The 20,934-nt window shown below is 24.1% G+C and overlaps 2 protein-coding genes across 3 annotated transcripts in view; both read left to right on the top strand.

Annotated features, from left to right (window-relative positions):
• The window catches only part of LOC126894788 (uncharacterized), a 72,092-nt gene extending 69,693 nt beyond the window's left edge, over positions 1-2,399 (top strand). Inside the window, exon 7 of the mRNA XM_050666048.1 lies at positions 2,139-2,399. Within this exon, the coding sequence (XP_050522005.1) occupies positions 2,139-2,380 (242 nt within the window). The 3' untranslated portion in view covers positions 2,381-2,399. The remainder of the gene's footprint in view (positions 1-2,138) is intronic.
• Positions 2,400-10,638: 8,239 nt separating this feature from the next.
• On the top strand, positions 10,639-18,946 carry LOC126894789 (uncharacterized). Of its 2 annotated transcripts, none has more exons than XM_050666051.1 (7): positions 10,639-10,766; positions 10,962-11,058; positions 11,182-11,393; positions 11,692-11,818; positions 14,005-14,213; positions 16,267-16,363; positions 18,137-18,946. In XM_050666051.1, exons 1-7 carry the CDS (start codon positions 10,722-10,724, stop codon positions 18,343-18,345), a joined length of 996 nt encoding a protein of 331 aa, XP_050522008.1. In that variant the 5' UTR covers positions 10,639-10,721; the 3' UTR covers positions 18,346-18,946. The 2 variants fall into 2 exon arrangements, with proteins under 2 accessions (XP_050522008.1, XP_050522009.1); XM_050666052.1 differs by having other exon boundaries at positions 11,182-11,375.
• The last annotated feature ends 1,988 nt before the right edge of the window (positions 18,947-20,934 follow it).

The following is a 20,934-nucleotide window of genomic DNA, read 5'->3' on the forward strand; positions in this document are numbered from 1 at the left end:
ATTATTGTTTTAAGCTTATTTTAAAAATTATTTTTAACTTTTTAGTTCGATGTTCTTTAAAAGCGTGTTTTTTAGTTTTTTTAAACTATATTTATTACGTTTATTTTTGAAATTATATATGATACATAATAAACGGAACACTTTGTATATACAGAGTAGGTTGGCTTAAAATAATCTAATTAAAAAAATGACAGAATGATAAAACTTTTGGATAAGCATTTCGAAAGTTTTTCTCACTATTCTCACAAAGTCATTTTCCTATTATATAATTATCTATTTTATAAGTTAACTAAACATTGTTTAGTTTAGTTTAGGGTGGATCAAAAAAAAATAGAACTTCGAAATGTTAATGAAAACCATTTTAACTTTATTATATACATTAATAAATTATGCATTTTGGAACAATTTGGGATTTTTTAAAAAATGTTTACTAATGGCTAAAAAACACTTAACAAAGTGTTTTTAGTATTTTGACCAAAAATACTCTAAAAAACAAAAAACGGCCCTGTTATTCAATTTTTGGTCAAATATTATGATTAGTATATCAAAATAGTTTGATTTTTAATATAGATCACAATTTTTTTAGTTTTATGATTATAAGTCGAAAATTAATAGCGTGGATATAATTATTAGAGTCATTATATGGTGTATATCTAATAAGTGTCAGATAAGCTTAAAATTTTTATTTTTTTATATTAGTTATTGTAGAAGATCTTTAAGACACCTTCTTTTTAATCTCCTTGGAGCATTATCGGGAAGAAAGGCCGAGAATAGTTACATTATTAGATCTTAAACTCTTATACCTTTTTATTTGTAATTCATGCATAAGCTATAATATACGATATTTTTGAAAGTATGAATANCCTTTTTATTTGTAATTCATGCATAAGCTATAATATACGATATTTTTGAAAGTATGAATAAATAAATATTGTCATTACATACTTTTCAAATATAATTTTTTTATTAAACAATTCATTTTTTATTAAATATAATACAATAAAATATTAGTTTCATATTTTTAGTTAAAATACTAAAAACACGTTGAGCCACCAATAAAAATATCTTTAAAAATCTCTAATTTTTCCAAAATGCCTATTTTAATGAACATAATAAAGTTACAATGGTTCTTATTACAATTTCGAAGATCGACTTTTTTTTGATACACCCTTCTAAATGTATATGTATGTTTCCATTTAAATAAATACAGTTGATACCCCTTTTTTAAGTTATAAAGGATATTTCTAAAAAGTCATTATTAGCTGTTAAATCAAGAAATATATGTGATTAAAAAAAATCAAAATTTTTTTTCTAATTATGTGTTTATTTTGTTAGTAATCGTGTGATTTATGATAAACCGATCACTCTGAATATATACATATTTATGAATATTACTTATTTTATTGTCTCTCAATTGAAGATTTTTCCACATAATTATTAAAATGAATATAGAGTTGAGTAAGTAAGGTAACGGGTTGCTATTGTTTTCATTGTTTGTAACAAATTATCTGTTTTCTTACTTACTGATTACTCTGTATGTATATTTTAATAAGTAGGTAATTAATTTGATATTAAAATTTTTTAATTTTGAATTTGGACATTTTTTTATGTACTACATAGTTGTTTATTATCATTAAATTAGAAAATTTTAAAGTTATATTTGAAAAGCTTGAGGATTTATCCATGTTCGCAGTTGATTGCTGACGTTTCGGACTCATTGCAAAGTCCATCTTCGTAGCGATAGTTACTGATCGGTGGCTGAAACTATACTGGCGGCTTATCTTATTATCAGTCTGTTTTTATACGTTGGTTGTTTATCATATCGGTTGTTTACCGTTTTGTAAACTATTATATATTTTAATTGAAAGAACTATCTTATATAGTTCACCAAACTATTAGTGAGAATTATTAATAATTTATTTAATTAATAATTAATTAATAATTTATTGTTGGTTAAACTATATTAAACATAATTTCGATTGGCCCAACTATATAGTTTTTTTAGTAAATTACTTATATTTTGTTAACTGTTAAATATTTTACTAACCGAAAAGGTTGATTATTTTATATAAACTTTTCGTTACCACGTTTAAAAAAATGAGATTGTAAATTTCAGTAAAATCTTAATTTAATTTCAGCAAAAAATTTCAATAAAGCATTGGAGAACAATTTTATACAATGGAATTATATATGTGAAGAAGATGGTGTCTCTGAAGTTAAAACTGTAATGGAAGATTATATGAAAGAGCAATTATGTTCAAAATTTAGTCCTTTACCCAAAAATTATTGCGAATTTGATGTTAAAAAATGTTGTACCGATTTTATAGAGTGTAATGACTTTAACAATTTTTTAGATTTAATAAATAATAATCAAGATTGATTATTATAATATATTTTGATCTTACAGTAGTTCTGTTATAATCTATTAATTAATTACAATTATTTTTAATTTACAAATATGTAATGATTTACAAATAATTAAAAAAAAACTCTTAATAGCACTATAAATTGTTACTAATAATCAATTCTTAAAATTATTACTATCAACAATACTGCGTTTTACAAACCGTAATATCACAGTTATTATAATATTACATCAATTTTATTAAACATTTAAATTTTAAAAATAATATCGATTTAAATTGTTTGTATAGAATTATTCAAGTTACTTAAAAATGAAAATCTAATTAAGGCAACATTGGTTCTGAAAAAACACCTTTGAGTAATGATTTTAAAAATGTAAACCGTGCGGCAAAGTCATGCACTATCTCTGTTACCCACTCGTAACTGTTTAATGAGAGAGGGATAAGTTTAGTAATAATTACTGAACTATAATTATTGAGGTCACTATCACTCTCTCCGGTAATGGACTAACCAACCGTCCCGCAGCAACCTTCTCTTCGGGGGAAGCCACTATGGCCTTTTATAGGCTGTTAAAGTATTAAAAAAATTTATATTTCAAAATATAGATACGAATTCAACAAGTTTTCTTATAGAAAAAAATTATAATTTAATTTAATTTTTTTATTATTACAAACAAATAATATAACATTTGATTTTAATGTAGTCTAAGAATTTAATATTTAATTTTAAAAAAAATAACAGGAAATAATTAGATTTGTCAAAACATCATTTATCTATTCTATATATTATTCATATAAATAAAATTGGTATACTTATATTGCATTACATGATATATATATAACTATTTTGAGATGGTGTCACGTTACAATTGCAAGAAAAAAATTTTATAAAATAAAACACAGACATCGCATCCACTACAAATTACTGATGAATTGACAATAAAAAATAATTATTGTGAAATTAGCAATTATTCTAAAACTATTTAAACCCAAAGTATCTGACCAACGTTGTCAGTCGACTCCAGTGCGTAGCCTTATACTTTGTGTCATTCATCAGTCCCAGTATTCGGTTGTTGCTATCCTTGCTTGTACTTTATTCCTAGGTTTTACCCTTATTCCCATCCTATAACAACGGCCTTTCGACACCCACAGCCAATACGGATTGTCAGCCGAATTAGGTGACTGCTGTACGATTACATGTACGTGAACATTAAAGCAAACTCTCATCATCATCTTCGTATACTCATTTATTCTCATTTCCTTTGTGGTTTGTTTTACGGGAATATATACTAATTTTCAAAAGTTAAATAAGAACTTATTATTATTTTTTAACTCTTTTCTATTAAATAAACAATGGTTTAAATAAAATTTTGACTGATCGAAAACCAGTATTGCTTTATAACTTTTTAAGTTTTTATAATTTTTAGTTAAAGACAAACAGGTTCGCTTATACACAATCACAGGTGTTTCTAGTATTGCCTAGTTTGTACTCCTGACATACTTGTAGAGCATTTCAGAATATTTAAAGGCGTATGTATTTCATATGCATAACTTTATTAAGGTTATCGAATATTCTGCATGTAGTCTCTAAAATATCTCCCCTCATTGTATACGTTTTTCAATTAAAATGTCAAGATGATATAAGTGTTTGTTGAATATTTTAAAAATATACCTTTCGTCCAAATCGAGTTATCCTTCGTTATCTCTGTATAGAAATTGATGGTTTTCTTACAATTTCCTTCTTACTTAAATATACATCGTTTTCCATATAAACGGGTTTAAGTAGATGAATTTATATTATTTCAACATGCAATATTTTTATTGTGTATATCTTGGAAGTTATTTTCAACACTTTGGATGTTCTTTCGTACGTATGTCATAACTGGTTGACATTCATCTTACACCAATGGATGAATATCATCCTATTTTACATATTAACAGTGATGTGATTTGTTAAAAATAATAATTTTGTATTTAAATTTATTTCTTATCAGTGATAAATAATAAAGGTTATGCTTTAAATTTATCATGAGGCAAAAATTCTTAAAAAAAAATATTTTAAAAAAATGTACATTGTATCAAAAATTATAAATTTTGTAATTTAGGTCAAGACATTTGTATATGAAGGTTTTTTTTTCAAGATTTGAGAAGTACCAACAGAGAATTTTTCCTGTGAGTCTAAAAATAATATCTACAACATTATTGGTAAATAAATGGTAATACTTTTTACCTTTTTTCTGTCATGATTATTAGAGTGTGCTCTAAACTAGAGAAAATGTAAAAATTTGTAGTATTTTTAGTATTCCAAAAAAGTCATTCGAAACTTTTTTGTAGAATTTGCATTTTACTAACAATACAATTGTTCTTACAAATTTTTTGTACAGACAATAGATTTTTGTTAAAACAACCAGATAAAAGTAAAATTTTGTGGAAATTTCTAGTTTATATGTAGTTGCCAATTATTGTTATAAATATATAAAAGATTAAATATTGTATGTAAATAAAATTTTTGTAATTTATTTTTTCTAAAAAAAGTAAGAATATACAAATTTGCGTTTCCTTAATCATTAAAATTAAAGAAAATTACAAAAAAAAAAAACAGATTTGTTTGAAGAAATTTGAAAATTAAATAAACAAGTCATTACACGAATTAATAATTTTAACTTGTCCCCTCTTTGTATACGTTTTTCAATTAAAATGTCAAGATGATATAAGTGTTTGTTGAATATTTTAAAAATATACCTTTCGTCCAGATCAAGTAATTCTTCGTTATATCTGTATAGAAATTAATGGTTTTCTTACAATTTCCTTCTTACTTAAATATACATCGTTTTCCATACAAGCGGGATTAAGTTATTAATTTATATTATTTCAACATGCAATTTTTTTATTGTTGTATATCTTGGAAGTTATCCATATTCTAACTTGATTAAAGCTATATTAAAGATATCTCCCTTAAGTACACCAATGGTATACACAAAAATTATTAATATTCTAATTATAATAATTGTGTTTATATTATAGAATAATTAAAAAAAAATTCAGCAGGTTATTACGTGGGACTATGTAAAAAATTTAATTTTGATAAAAATATTGGTAACTGCGATTTAACATTGGACAGTATAGTTGTCATAGATGAATCCCAATTTAAACGATAAACTCATAGACTCATACATCATATATGAGAAAAAAATTATTATTCATAATGTACTGTTCTGATAAGTACAAACTTATATAATTATAACCGTCTTGCAATTTATATTTAACATACAATATTCCTCGATAAAATATAGTGCTATGTGCAAATGCAAAATAGTGTCCTAATAAAAATACAAAATACACCATATAATTAAGGTTCATAATAAACATATGAGCAGAAATGATTCAATGCGCCTATTAATCCATGCGCGTGGACTTAAAAATAAAACCCAGCACAGAGGGGTCGCAGCACAGTGGTGCCGTGGTATAGTTGGATCAAGTATAATGATATCTGACAGTGATTAAAATCACTATAAAAAAAAAACGCTTCAATGCAAATCTTTAGATAGTGTTTAATTTTAAAAAATTGGTGGATTATTCCAAAAGCTACATGATCTGCTAGTTCCTTATTAATATCCTGATTAAGATAATGTATGTCGAATGAAAAAGGGATTATTATAAAATATTATTTCTCATAAAAAATTATGTTGATCCATACACTTTTCTATAAGTTATAGCATTATAATGTTAAAAATATAAAAAATAAAATCGAGAATTTTCACACAATAATAGCATTCGGTAGCCATTTTCACCACGAAGACAAGTCCAGAGGTCTTTTTTTTCAAATTAAAGTATATTACATTAGCTTTGATTTAAAATATATATATAAAAGTGTCAGACCTTTTGGAACATTTTCAAAAGTTAAGTTGAAAAAGTTAATTTTTTGTGAAAAAGTTGTCATTTTAAATCTTCCCCTGTGGGCAGATAAAGGGTTAGATTTACAAAAAAAATATACCAAATGATTAGTAAAGACATCAAGCATCTATATAAAAAAAATTATATTGATTTGTTCATTTTTGAAAAAGTTACGGCAGTTTTTAGTAAAAAAAATTTAAAAAATTTCAAAAATTAGCGATTTTTAAAATTGTAATTTTTTTGGAGGTTTCCCCCATATACGGGGAACGAGAGAAATTTTTTCAATTTTTAAGGGTAATGTCTTCGACTAGATACGATTTGTGATCTTTTGACGTATTGTTGAAAAAAATCCGTTCGGTGAGAGCTGAGAAAAAGTGGTAACAGACACAAAAAAAAAAGAAAGCACATCATAGTTAAACCAATACCTTCTCAGCTTCGCATCGAAGCTTAAAGCTCATAAAACGGTGAAAAATGAACGGATTGAATTGATTTTTTTATCATATCTCAGGAATATCATTGGGCGTATTTCTCGAAAACGGTCGAAATTTTAAAACGCTCACGGGCGAGCGGCAAAAATTTTCCGACCTTCGCCAATACTTTTCCTGGAGTCTGGTAACCGAGTACTTTCGTTGAAAAAAAAAGTTTTGAAAATCCGAGCACGCTAAGTAATTTTCCCAGAAAAGGGTTTTTTTCCTTGTTCTATTATACAGGGTGTTTGTAACAATGAGAACAATAGAAACTCGTTTCCTGCCTTACTAAACACTCTGTATAATAAGATATGAAACTACAAAATACCAATTTAATTTTATTAACATAATTATTATTTTATGAAAAATCTAAGGATTAGCGCTAAAAGAATTACCATGGAAAATTAAAATGTTTGCAAAGAAAAAGATTATTTGATTAAAAAATATTATATATTTGAGTTAAAAAAAAAACTTATTAAACTAAATAAATATTTATAATATAATAGAATTACTAAAATCATTTAAAAATGATTTAAAACTAACGATAAAGGGTTATGATTTTTAGCATATGAAATCGACTTATTGAAATTGTTGATTTACTATTCATTTCTTATAATTATTGATGTTTTTTGATGTAACTCAAAAACAGAGATGAAATACATTTAATTAAACCTCTATTGAATCTTTTTATTTTATTTATTGAGTTGTTCGGATTAAGAATTTTTTAATTTTTTAATTCGAGTATCTAACTAATAAATGTATTTCGAAAATCTACCCTAGCACATCTAGCGATTAAAATTATTAGTGGAACAATAATTCAATAATTTAAACGTTATTAAAATATAAATGCCTTTGACAATGATACTTAATTTCCATCAATACATTTATACGATATTAATTGTATAGCAATGATGATGCAATATATTATTAATATAAATAATAAATCATATTAAAATTTGATATTTAATTGAAATTTTGTAAAATGTTACATTTTTTTATATTTTTACCTACCACTAAGTTTTTAAATCAAGCATTGCTCATACTTATTTTAAAAGTATGAAATAATAACGTCTATATATTTTAAAATAAATACTTCAATATCTAATGTACTTTTTAAGCAACGAAAAAATTTAAATAGCATTATTTTAGGTTACTATTTTAGTATAATTTAAAAATAAATTTAACGTTTTTAAACTTTTGTCAAATGATGTTTTAAAAAAATAACATTTTTTTTTATCTATAAATACATAATTAATATTTTTTTTTTTAGTAATTTAATTCAAATTCATTAAGTGAATAGTTTAAGTGGAAACTAATTATATTTTTCCGTCCTCTTTAACAAAATCTGTTGCTTACAAGAGAAGTGTTAAAGTTAATAGGGTTTGAGTATTCAGTGTCCAATTGAAATTGTAATTTATCATTAACTATTTACAACATTGTTGTAAATAGTTGATATGTTGTAACATATCAACATTGTTTATATGTTTCGAAATCCCTTGGAATTCTACATATAATTTAATATGCTGACTTCTTTATGTCAAAGTTACAATTTCATTAAATTAAAATTTATTATACAAAATTAATTTAAAATAATAATATATTATGGCCATTATAACCCCTTAATAATGATTATTGAATTCACTTTTTATATCTAAATAAATTTATTCCATTAAATAAATAACAATTTATCGTTTTGATTACAAAATAATTATACATTTCTTAGGTCAAACCCTTAGAAAACAATTTTTTTACGCCATTTATTTACCTATCTAGCTTGCTTTAATTATTTTAAATTAATCATTTTAGTAGTTGTAGGATGCCAAAATTTTTTTTGTTAAATGCGCAAAAAAATATTGACCAACTGCACAAATAATGTTCAAATACACATAAATTATAATCTGATATAGATATATGAACAAAAATTTGTATTTTAATAAACCAAAAACTATAATAAAAGATTAATAATGAGTTATTTTTTTAGGATTATTGTTTGACTTATTATAGTTTGATATAAATTACATTGAGCAAACAGTCTCCAAATATATGGATTTATTTTTAATGCATTTAAATTTATATAGGTTAAAAATTAAGAACCATATTAAGTTATTCAATTCTTTACCTTAAAATAATATTCAATTAATAAAAAAAATAAGTTAAACTAAAATCCTTATAATTATTAACTTGTTTTATATATTTTATTATACATATATGCATAATATGCATGTACATATTATATTAAATCAAACAATAATCCTGAATAAATAACTTAATTGTAGTTATTCTTAATATTTTGATATTATTATATGTTTTATAACTTAAATCAGATGTTATATCTAATTTTTTTACATTACATTTTTTTACCTCTAGGTTAATATTATCTATGTAATAATTATTTACTATTGGATAACGACATCGATAAATTATATTTGGCAACATTTACTTGCATTAACCGATAGACCATTATCAATACACCAGTTGACAAATCTGTTTAAGTTTTCTTGCTATTTAATACACACATTTTGAGGTTTTATCACCATAAATAATTATAAATCGTCAACACTAAAAATATTCATTGATGAAATTCGGTATCTAAATCATTTATAAAGATAAAGAAAGAAATAGCTGATAAGTGGCCGTCTTGGGGTACACTAGATTTAACCTCTCTAGGTCTAGATAAGGTGTTAGATACTCTGATTACTTGAAATCGATCAACCAAATAAGAAGCTATTAGCCAATTTACTATTTTATACTTAAAGTTGATTTTCAAGTTTATTAAGTGTCAAACGCTCTTTTTAATTCTTGTATAAATAATGTCAATTTAAAAGTTCAAGGCTACGTATACAGATATCAATTGATAATATGAAGTAAGATTTGTTTCAATAGATCTTTTGGGGCGAAAAACTTGTTGATCGTTCAATGAACTTTGGGCAACTATATTTGAAAGTTGAGGTTTGATTAATTTCACTAATAATTTAGATAATACACTGAATTATCTGATTAGAAACATAAAAGCAATCATCAGATTTCCAAATTGGTGAAATAAAACTAACTTTTTATAACTAAGGAGAAATACCTAAGTGTATAGTTTAATTAATTATGTTGAAAATTGGATAGAATAGTTCATAACGACAATAATTTAAAAATAGGGACTTATCGTGCCCGGCTTAGCCGGGTACCCCTACCGGATTCAGTGGCCTACTTATGATGACGGTCCCAAGAGGCTTACGCGGCGAAGGCGAGTAAGGCACGTAGGGCTCCGGGTCTGGTGCGGAACCCCAGCTAGGTGGAGCATAGTATATCTCAATTTAAAAATTATTAATTACTTATCTAGTTAAAAAAATTGACTTTTTGACTAGTACTTCAAATTTTATTAACATTATTATACCTAGACAAAACAGAGGTACGGCCTAGAAATATCTAATTATATACTAGGTGATTCTTTTATCTTTGACCATTAATTAAACGGCAATAAAAATAATATTAACCATTTTTTTATTGATTTCTTTTAGTTATATTTTTCTCAATTTAGCAGTCGTAAAGTCTTTTTAAATTCATTTCATTTAAGTTCTGAGCAACCTATTTTAAAATTATTTTAAAAATTGAAATTCATTATTTATTTGTTTTTTCTGAATACGATAATTGTAATAATAACACATATTTTTATGAATAATATTGATATTATTTTGAATGTTAAATTAAAGTTTATGAAGTTAGATTACAGTATTCACTTATATTCATATTTTTCTAGAAAAATATTATTTTGACCCATTTTTTTTTTAAGTAATAAGTTATCTTCAACCTAAAAATATATGCGTCATAATAATGTTTTTCTTAAGTTATTTTCAACGTAATACATTTTATAGTTTTTCTGTTATGTAAATAAACCTTTAGTGGGAATTTATATAAATACTAAATACAAAAATAAATGATATGCTATTCAATGCCATTTATTCAATTTGTAGAATATATTCTATAATTTAAGTAAGTACATTGTTTAATGATGTTGGTTCAGAGAATATCTACTTTATTTTTGTTTATGCATGTAAGTATAAATTGTTCTTAGTCTAGGTAAATAAATTATGAAATTATTCTAGTATATTAAATCTATTGCACCTATGAAACTTTATGTGATTGTTAACATTTATATATAACAGCTATCTATCTTCGTACGATAAGATAAATGATATATTTGTAACTTTTTTAATAATCCTTTTAAAGTTATTCAAATCTATTATAGATACAATCAATTATTTGTGGATATTTCGAATTAGTTGACGAGTTCAAAATATGCTTAGAAAGTCATGATACGGTACATAATGTTTATGAAGATCCGAGTAAGTATTATTATTAAATTATTATAAGAAACTATAAATTATTAATTTGTAGTTACTACCGTTATGAAGCAAAATCAAGTAGGAAGGATGATTTATTAATCAAATATTTAAATTTAAATTTAGAATTTACAGACATATTCGAAGAAAAATTAATAGTGTGGCAAAGGAATTTTGCTGATCGTCAAAAATTTGAAGATATTATAACTGCTCAAAATCATTTTAGATCTATAATGACACTTACAATATGTCCACCGGAAAACAATATAGAAAATTGTGTTACAAACGTTGAGAGTTGCTGTAATACTTTCGTTGAAAAAGTATATACAATAATAAAGGTTATTATTAATAATAGTTAATAGTTATAGTATATTTTTAATCCTTCTATGAAAGCTTACTATAAAATTAATAGTTTAATTGATGACACTTAGTATATCTAATTTAAGCTATATTTAATATTAATGATATTTTGACGTTTAGAATATAATCTATATGGTGTATTGGGAAATTCTAAACTATAACATATATACTATTAGTTTATCGTAAACTTGAGTTTAATTGTTATAAATATTAACTACTTTGATAATTAAGTATATTATTTTATTTTACTTAATTTTTAACTTTATATTTTGTTAGATATTGCATGATAGTTTTGTCGAAAATGCTACATCAAAGGAAAACTTTAGACAATGCCTGAGTACTCTAAACACTATAGATCAAAACTTTATTAATGTGTTAAATGTTAAAGTATTTGATTCTTCGAGTAAGCTACACGTATTTTATTATTCAATTACATATACAAAATGGTTGATAATGTAATTAAAACTCAACTTAGACAGGTTAATGTAGTACTGTACGGCGTAATATGTATCGTATCATACTCTTAGATATTGTTATATACTCCACGTATTCAGAATTTTAATAGTTACAAAAACACTAAAAAATAGCTCTCCATGACGGAGCCTAAAATACGTATTGTTCTTAAAACTCTTTTTCTCGAGTTGTACAAAGGGCAACAAGGTCAACTAAGTATAAAATTACTCTTGGTATCACTGAAAAGATTGTAACCACTGACACTACCAAAAATAGAGCAAAAAGCTAAGTTCGACTGGCATTCCTTAGAATATTCCTGAGACTTATTTATGGCAAGTTAGTTGGTTTATACCAGCAAAATACAAAGGGGTTGAATCCACCCAACTAAATGAATTCTATGCGTTCGATGTATGTTTCCTACATCCTGATACTGTTACACACAAAACAAAATATTAATTTAAAAAAAGTTGGATTGGTTTTATAATTCAAATTTAAATGACATAATTAAAAATATAAACAACATTAAATGTTGTAAAATAAATTAATAAATAAATAAATTTTATTTTACAAATTTTATCATTTATAATTCAGTAATTCATATCCAATACATTTAATATTTTGTATTTTTTTATTAAGTCATTTTACAATATCTGACACTATTACTATTATAATGAAATCAATGATTCCTATATTGTCTAAATTTATCCTGGCAAAGTATACAGGTGATTGAAATCTGGTAAGACACTCATTTTCTCAGAAAATATTGAGAATTTTAAATTATATTATAGAGAAAAAATATCAAGTTCAAAAAACTCTACAGTAATATGTAGTCAAACTATTACTTTTTTCATCCCTTCAAGGATAAAAACCCTAATTTATAATTTGCTTAAATGGGAACCCTTATTTTAAACTTTATAATATGATAGAAAAAAAAATTACAAACAATTGTGTTCTTATAATTTTTTTTATCCTATTAACCGTTCGTCTGTTACAGCTTAAGTGATTTTAGGACAAATTTCTATTGTCATTTTACTGTATTAAATATAGAAGTCATTATTTTTATTTGCTGTTGCATAAACCAAATTATATTGATAAAGTTATGACAGGTAAATTAGCTATAAAAATTTACTACGCACTAAATGAGTGATAACAATAATAGATTCAAATCGGGTTTTCGGTGTATAATTAATAGCGAAGTCTATGGTTTTGTAAGACAAAAGGATCTAACAAAAATACCGGTTACACCGCTACCGTTATTATGAAACGTTATAAATGACAATATTTTTTCTGGAAGTCAAAATCTTTAAACAATTATAAAACGTAAACGGTTGTTTGGATAAAAAAATTATGAAAACAAAATTCTTTGTAATTTGTTTTTTCTATCATATTATCAAATCAAAAATAGTGGTTTCCATTTAAATTATAAATAAGCATTTTTATCCCTGAAGAGATAAAAAAAAAATTTATTTTACTTCATATTATTGTAGAGTTTTATAAATTTAATAATTTTTCTTTTTACAAAAATTTTAAATTCTCAATAGTTTCTGAGAAAATAAGTGTCTTACTAGATTTAGTATTATAATTTATATTATACGTTGTATAACACTCGATCAATGTATCACACTGCCCGTAATTCTACATTGGCCATAACATATATATAATTTTAGTAGATGGATAGAGACGGATCTAGGTTTTTTTTAATTAGATGCTCAAATATGAACATATTTATTAACAATCAATATTATCAACTTATAAAATTCACATTTTCCGACATTAACTTTAATTTTAATAATTTCCCATACCTTTCTTCGGATTTCCAGAATCCCCTCATTAAGGCCCCAGTGACTATTCATCAATGGTAAGAACAAAACATTTTTGAGAACATCATATTATTTTATACTGATAAAAGGTCATAAAATTGCTATATTATATTTAGTGCAAAATCGTTTGATTTTGTGAGAGTATTTCAGTTCCTATGGCACTTTAATCTACCAGTGCGTGTAGATAGTTTATTTTACAGGAAATTTAATTAATAATTAAATCAATATAAATAATAATAATCTATATAAAACTATAATAAATTTTTATATTAATTATATTTCCTTCAAAAGTTAAATTGAAATAATTTTGTTACAGCAAATAATTTTAAAACTACATTTGAAGAAACCGCAAATACATTGCTAGGTTATACTGTTACTAAATTCAAATACTTAGCAGATGCTAAACGCCATCATGGTAATGTCATGAAAGACATAATTTGTGAAGAATTTCAAGATGAAATGAAATATGATTGTGATATCTTGATTCAACAATGTAGCGACTCTATTGTAACGGAAAAGAGAAATGTTATTTCATTTTTATAGTATAGTAAAATAGGGTAACTTTAATTTTAAGTGCAACTTTGAAAATACAGTTGTTCAGCAGTTGGAAAGAGCGCACTACTTGTAATAAAAATACCTTACAACTCACTAATAATAATCATAATTATTTATATTTTATGGATACAATATGTAAAACAAAATATTTTCCAAAATATTCTCTAATGAATAATGAAAACGTTCTTTGACAATTGTTATTAGAGAAATATAAATATTGTCGCAACTAATAAGTAGGTGACTCATAGTAGTTTCCCTTCTGACGAAAGACGCTATCTATGCTTGCATATTGCATACATCTTTTCTAGTCATTTTTAATATTTTGGTTTCAAACAATATTAATTAATTAAATTACAGCACTCTAGCACCCTCAATATTTTATTTGAAAAACAGCATCAACATTTTACAATGCATTTACATAATTCATAAATATTCCATCAAACTAAATCTAAACATACCAGGTAATTTCGTGTGCGAGGGGAGTATTTCTTATATAGTTACAAACGCGGCATAGCTTAACGTAACAAACATGATAAGTAAGTCCTGGATTTTGGTCCATATAGAATATTTTTTAGGATTATCTTAGACATTGCTCTTCAAGCATAAAATAATAATGTTTCATTTTGTTAGATTATACGTCAAAACAAATTGATTTTATTCTAATTAAACCTATTAGGGCTGAACATTTGAAAAATCCCTTAATTTTAGACATTTATTATTATATCTAAAAATTGCGCTAACGTTAAAATTAACTTAAAAAAAAAATTTTTTTTTTACATAACTTCTTAGAATATTTTAAAACATTGATACTAATGAAATTTTAATAAAGATAATACATTTTTTTTTAGCATTCTTTCTATGAAAATTAAATTAATAACCCAAGTATAGATTGGTTAATAGGGCCAGCAACTACTAACCAGTTTTAAATCAAATTACTACAACATTACCGACCCCCTAGTCAAATATAGTGACCCTCTGCGTCTCAAAAATGTTCGTTTATATCAAATATATAGTATACAGCTTCCTATGAACCTACAAGTCTTTTGCCATATTTTTCAAAAATATGCGAAAAAAACAATCTTATAACAAAACTAAAACATTGAACATAATAACAGTGACTGATATAATAATCTTTATTTTTTTTTTTATTCAATTCTGTAAGTTATTTTAATGTATAAATTTATTACTATATAGTCTGATTTATTAATTATACTAGCCCTTATTTTTTCATTAAATCATGATTATTTCATAAAAATGTATAGATTAAAATTCAATTTTATTTTTATAGATTTTAGGGCTAACTTTTGGCTACTCTTTAATTCCTCTTTAATTTACTAAAATCTCTTAATGACTCAAAAATTGTAAGCTCTGATTTTACTACAATTCAAAATATAATTGATTTTCTTAGATGAAATACTAAATAATTTCCCTCTTATGGGCAAACCCATTATTTCTAATATTACCAACCTCGGTCATTAAAATATTTTATGGATCAAAAAGATATTTTTGAATTATTTTCGTGTCAAAATAAATTAAAGTTAAACTCCTCATTGAAAGTCCTTTGTTTATCCTCTAACTGGACTAAACAGTGACAAGAATACATGTCATACCTTTACTAAGAACTTCCAAGAACTATTCTCTTTAAGAGAATAGCATCTCATCATAAAATACATCGAAGACACTACAAAAATTATTAATCCATAAAGCTAACATCTAATTACAACATATTTAACTGCTACTGCCAAAACGTGAGAGATTTAAATAGTAAATTTAATTTATTAATGTAATGATTTTTTTTAACGTAAAAGTGGCAGTAGATCAATACTCAAACCACTACTTTTTTTATTAATGTTGAACATTTTAACCTATTACAAAATTATCTCACTATATTAAAGTTTCTTTAATTTACGGTATTTTTAAATTCAACATTAATTAATCAAAAATATATATAAATAAATGAAATATCTTTATATTATTTTATATTATAATATTTTACATATTTTCAATGTAATTTTTATTTCAGGTTCAGTCATTAGATAATACTCCAGATGATCCAGTAGAAAGAATAAAACAATGCTTGGTTAACGCTGAATCTGGTTATGGCCTTTATGATGTTGAAAGTATACCTCGATTTTAATAATAAAATACTTAAAACTAATTTTTTGATAGTCTCCATTTCAACAGATAAATAGTGTTATCATTTTTTTATTCAACAATTTGTTTTTTAATTGTTTTATAGGTATTTCAAAAAAATATATAATATCATCATTTTTACATTTCTTTTTGAAATTATATACGATATTTTATACGGTTCTAAAATATATATATATATTATCATAAAAACTTAATGAAATTTAAAGAAACATTAATCTTAAAGAAACCATTAACAAAATTATTTAATATTATTTTATTTTTCAATTAAGGAAGTTGTTCAGGATAAACTGATCTGTTTATTTAGAGTGATCTCTCTAAATACACAGGGTAAAAATAATCTAATTAAAAAAATTACTGGTTGATAAAACTTTTGAACCAGCACTTCGGAAATTATTCTCCCTTTAATATTTATACGGGACAAAGAATAAGAAGATTAAATAACTAGTAATAAAAATATTAGCACTCACTCTTCACTTATAGTAATTATTTTAAATTATTTATAACTTCTAAAATATAAGTTCAATGTTATCGATCAGTCATTTTCTTAATTAGATAATTATTTATTTTATAAGTTAACTAAACAAGTATGTTTCTATGTAGGTAAAAAAAATACCTCGTGATAAAATTAATACATTCTCAGTTTCGCTTCGAAACTAATAAAGTTGATAGCCTTTTAAGTTATAAGGAATGATTCTAGAAAGTCATTATTAGCTGATAAGTCAAGAAATATATGTGACTATATGAAATCAAAATTTTTTTTCTAACAATGTATTTATTTTGTGAATAATCAAGTGGTTTATGAAAACCCAAACACTCTCTCTATATATATATATATAGAGAGAGAGAGTGGCCCACCACTCACTGACAACTTAAATAACTTTTGATCCAGTTAATATTTTTAGCTGATTTTTTTTTTAAATAATAGTTATACGTTAGGTCTATAGCTATATCTCAATAATTAATTTTTTTACATTTTATTAAAAATATTAATAATTTTTAAATTTTAAATAAAATGTAAAAAAAAAATCTAAAATAGCTATTTTGTAGAGTAGAATTTAAGAAAAATTTTAATAAAAAAATATCTTATTGATATTCAGTAGTAAATATTCTGTAGCATTTTAAAGTTTGTGAAAATTTGAATTTTCATGTATTATTTTACGGTATTAAACATTGAAATACGTATTGAGAAAAGGACAGAAGAAAACACTATCTTTTCGTGATTACTACAATTTACAACCTTGGCATTAATACCATGATAAGAAATTTGATAAGGCAATTATTACTTATCACTCTCATTCAAAAGTATGTCATTTTCATGGAAAAAGTTACACACCTCCAAATTAATTAATAAAAATAATTAATATTTTTAATAAAATGTAAAAAAATTAATTATTGAGATATAGCTATAGACCTAACGTATAACTATTATTTAAAAAAAAATCAGATAAAAATATTAACTGGATCAAAAGTTATTTAAGTTGTCAGTGAGTGGTGGGCCACCCTGTATATATATATATTGTAAATATTATTTATTTTATTGTCTCTCAATTGAGTTTATTGATGGTTAAACTATATTAAACATAATTTCGGTTGGCCCAACTATATAGTTTTTTTATGTTAGCTACTTATATTTTGTTAACTGTTAAATATTTCACTAGCCGAGAAGGTTGATTATTTTATTTAATCTTTTCGTTACAATGTTTAAAAAAATGAGATTGTAAATTTTAATTGAATTTCAGATCAATTAGTCTATCCTGATGTGGATGAAGAATTAAAAATGTGGGATGAAAAATTTTCAGAAGAGGGTACCTCTAAATATACAGATAGAATAAAAAAAAATATGAAAGAACGATTTTGTTTATTGTTACATACGTTAGACAGAAATATTTGCGAATATGAAGTTATAAAATGTTGTAACGATTTTATAGCAAGTTATAACGAAGAATAGAAACTTAATATCCAAAGTACCTTTTTCATGAAAAAAATCATTTTTCTCTACATATTTAATTTTTCTGTTTAACAATTTTTTAGATTGAATACAAAATATTCGAAATAGTTAATTATAATTTATATTAATTTTACAGTAGTTCTGTTATAGTCTTTTAATAAGTAATGTTTATTTAAAATTATTTTAAATTTACAAATAATGTAATGATTAACAAATAATTAAAAAAAACTCTTAATATAAATTGTTACTAACAATCAATACTTTACATTAGTACTACCACCAATATTGCGGTTTACAAAACGTAATATCACAGTTATTATTAGGTTACATAAATTCTATACAAAACAATTAAACTATAAAAATAATTTCGATTTAAATTGTTTGTAAAGAATTATTCAAGTTACTTAAAAATGAAAATCTAATGAAGGTAACATTGGTTCTGAAAAATCACCTTAGATTATTTTAATTGTTTTAAAAATGTAATCCGTGCGAGAAAGTCTGATATGCAGTATAATTGTTATTTACTTTTAACAGAGATTTTATAATTTGGAATATTATAGACTGGTAAAAACACACAGAAATAAAGTTAAAAATTATTAAATTACAGAGTAAAATTATTTAATTTTGTAATTGAAATCTATTATCATATCTATCCTAATTCGACAATATAAAAAAACATTGGAAATGAATGATTTTAATTATCTATATGGAAAATATGGGCTCAGTAATTTTTTAAATGATAAAGTGAAAATTTATTCAATTTTTTAGGGTAATATCTTTAACTAGATAATAGTTATGATCATTTGATGTATCGTTAAAAAAGTTGGTCAAGTGAGTGCTAAAAAAATAAAAAAGAGCCCCCAAAAGAATAATGTAGTAAAAAAACTTTAATATGAATAAGAAATTTTCACCATAAAAACAAAATAAAGTTCAAAATTATGTTTTTCATAATAAAGTATAATGCGTAATCCAATATACGTTTGGGCGGGTACACAAAACGTTCCCGATAAGTAATATTAGTACATGTGTTGAAAATATATTTAGTTCACTTTAGCTTTTGCGAATATTTCACCAAGACGGATGCTTGACGCGTAACGGTCGACGAAAATGTTATATAAAACAAAACCAACCAAAAGGTAGAAAAGTAAACACGGAAACGGATTCGAGTAACCGGTTAGGTGTACGTCGTAAACGGAACAGAACACAATATCGGTAATCCATATTCGGCGGCGGCCTTATCTCAGTGTTAGGGCGGGGAGACAACCGATTGTCATATTAATAGCTGGACGGCTGACATCGAGAGAGACACGGGCGAGCACCAGCCTAGAGCAAAAGGTGGTGCCGTGTCAAGTATATTACATAAGCTTTAATTTAAGATATATATTAATGTGTCAGTATTTCCGGAACTCTTTCAAAAGTTAAGTTGAAAAATTAATTTTTTGTAAAAAAGTTGTAATTTTGAATTCCTTCTTGTAGGTTTATATTTTTATATTTAACAACAATTAACTTATAAATACAGATTTATAAATAAAATATACAAAATGACAGGAAAACTAAAAAAAAAAAAAAATTCCATATTCATCTATCACTATTTATTAGCCTTAACATATAAAAACATATTTTCAATTAAATATTTCAAGTCGCACAACAATGTTATATGATTTAAATAAGGAAAAGTATATTGAAAAAAGTTATTTATTTGGATGGCTTGATAACTTTTTAAAAATTTAAACACACGGAAATTTTTCTTAATATTCATAATAAATAAAAGAAAATGCTCTAAGGTTTGTTGAAAATTATAATTATTTTACATCATAATATTTTTTTATCGTTTCAACTGAAGATAATAAAATAATAATTGAATACAGTATTTTTAAAAAAAAATTTTAAGTATTATAATATCTAATACATTTGTTTTCATATGCTAAAATAACTATATAATTTTAAAATAAAATTATAATATATTAACAACATATAATTGAAATTGGTCACTCGTGGCTAATTTTAATTATAAAAATTTTTAGCATATAAATTGCAAACCAAAAAATAAAGTTAATCTTAAAATAACAAAAAAATAGATTTTAAATGAAACATATTTAATTAAGATATGACAAAGTACAGCAAAAATTTGTCAAATACATATAACTCACTGAAAAGGCCAATAATTTAAAAAGAAATATATGGAACAAAAATGTATTGCTTAAAAAACATTTCAGATATTAACAAAAATAAATACTTTTGATAAAAAAAAATTATAACAGAACTGAGTACACGTAAATAGATAAAAATAATTTTATCATTTGATAAGCAAACAATTGCTTAGTAAAATTTAAAACTGAATAAATCAAAAAAGTTTTATTAAATTAAAAAAAATAATAATGGCATCGGAATGTATTAATGAAAGTACTTTATAAATAAACATTTAAAATAAAAATTCAAAAATATTTGCCATCGTATTTAAAATATTTAAGTTATACGACTTTAAATAATCTTCAATAATTGGCTCATTTAATTCATCAATAACCATAATATTTTCATTTTCAACGTTTATGAGATTTTCAGTATATGAAATTCTGCTGAAGTCATTGT

The sequence above is a fragment of the Daktulosphaira vitifoliae genome, unplaced genomic scaffold, assembly GCF_025091365.1.
Source record: "Daktulosphaira vitifoliae isolate Bord-2020 unplaced genomic scaffold, ASM2509136v1 Scaffold_1, whole genome shotgun sequence".
Taxonomy (NCBI): domain Eukaryota; kingdom Metazoa; phylum Arthropoda; class Insecta; order Hemiptera; family Phylloxeridae; genus Daktulosphaira; species Daktulosphaira vitifoliae.

Excerpts from the sequence above, each read along its gene's own strand:
- LOC126894789 (XM_050666051.1), top strand. The coding sequence starts at position 10,722 with ATGATGTTGGTTCAGAGAATATCTACTTTATTTTTGTTTATGCAT. Across the intron at positions 11,059-11,181 it reads TAATGTTTATGAAGATCCGA|AATTTACAGACATATTCGAA; the intron begins GTAAGTATTATT and ends ATTTAAATTTAG. Across the intron at positions 11,394-11,691 it reads AAGTATATACAATAATAAAG|ATATTGCATGATAGTTTTGT; the intron begins GTTATTATTAAT and ends ATATTTTGTTAG.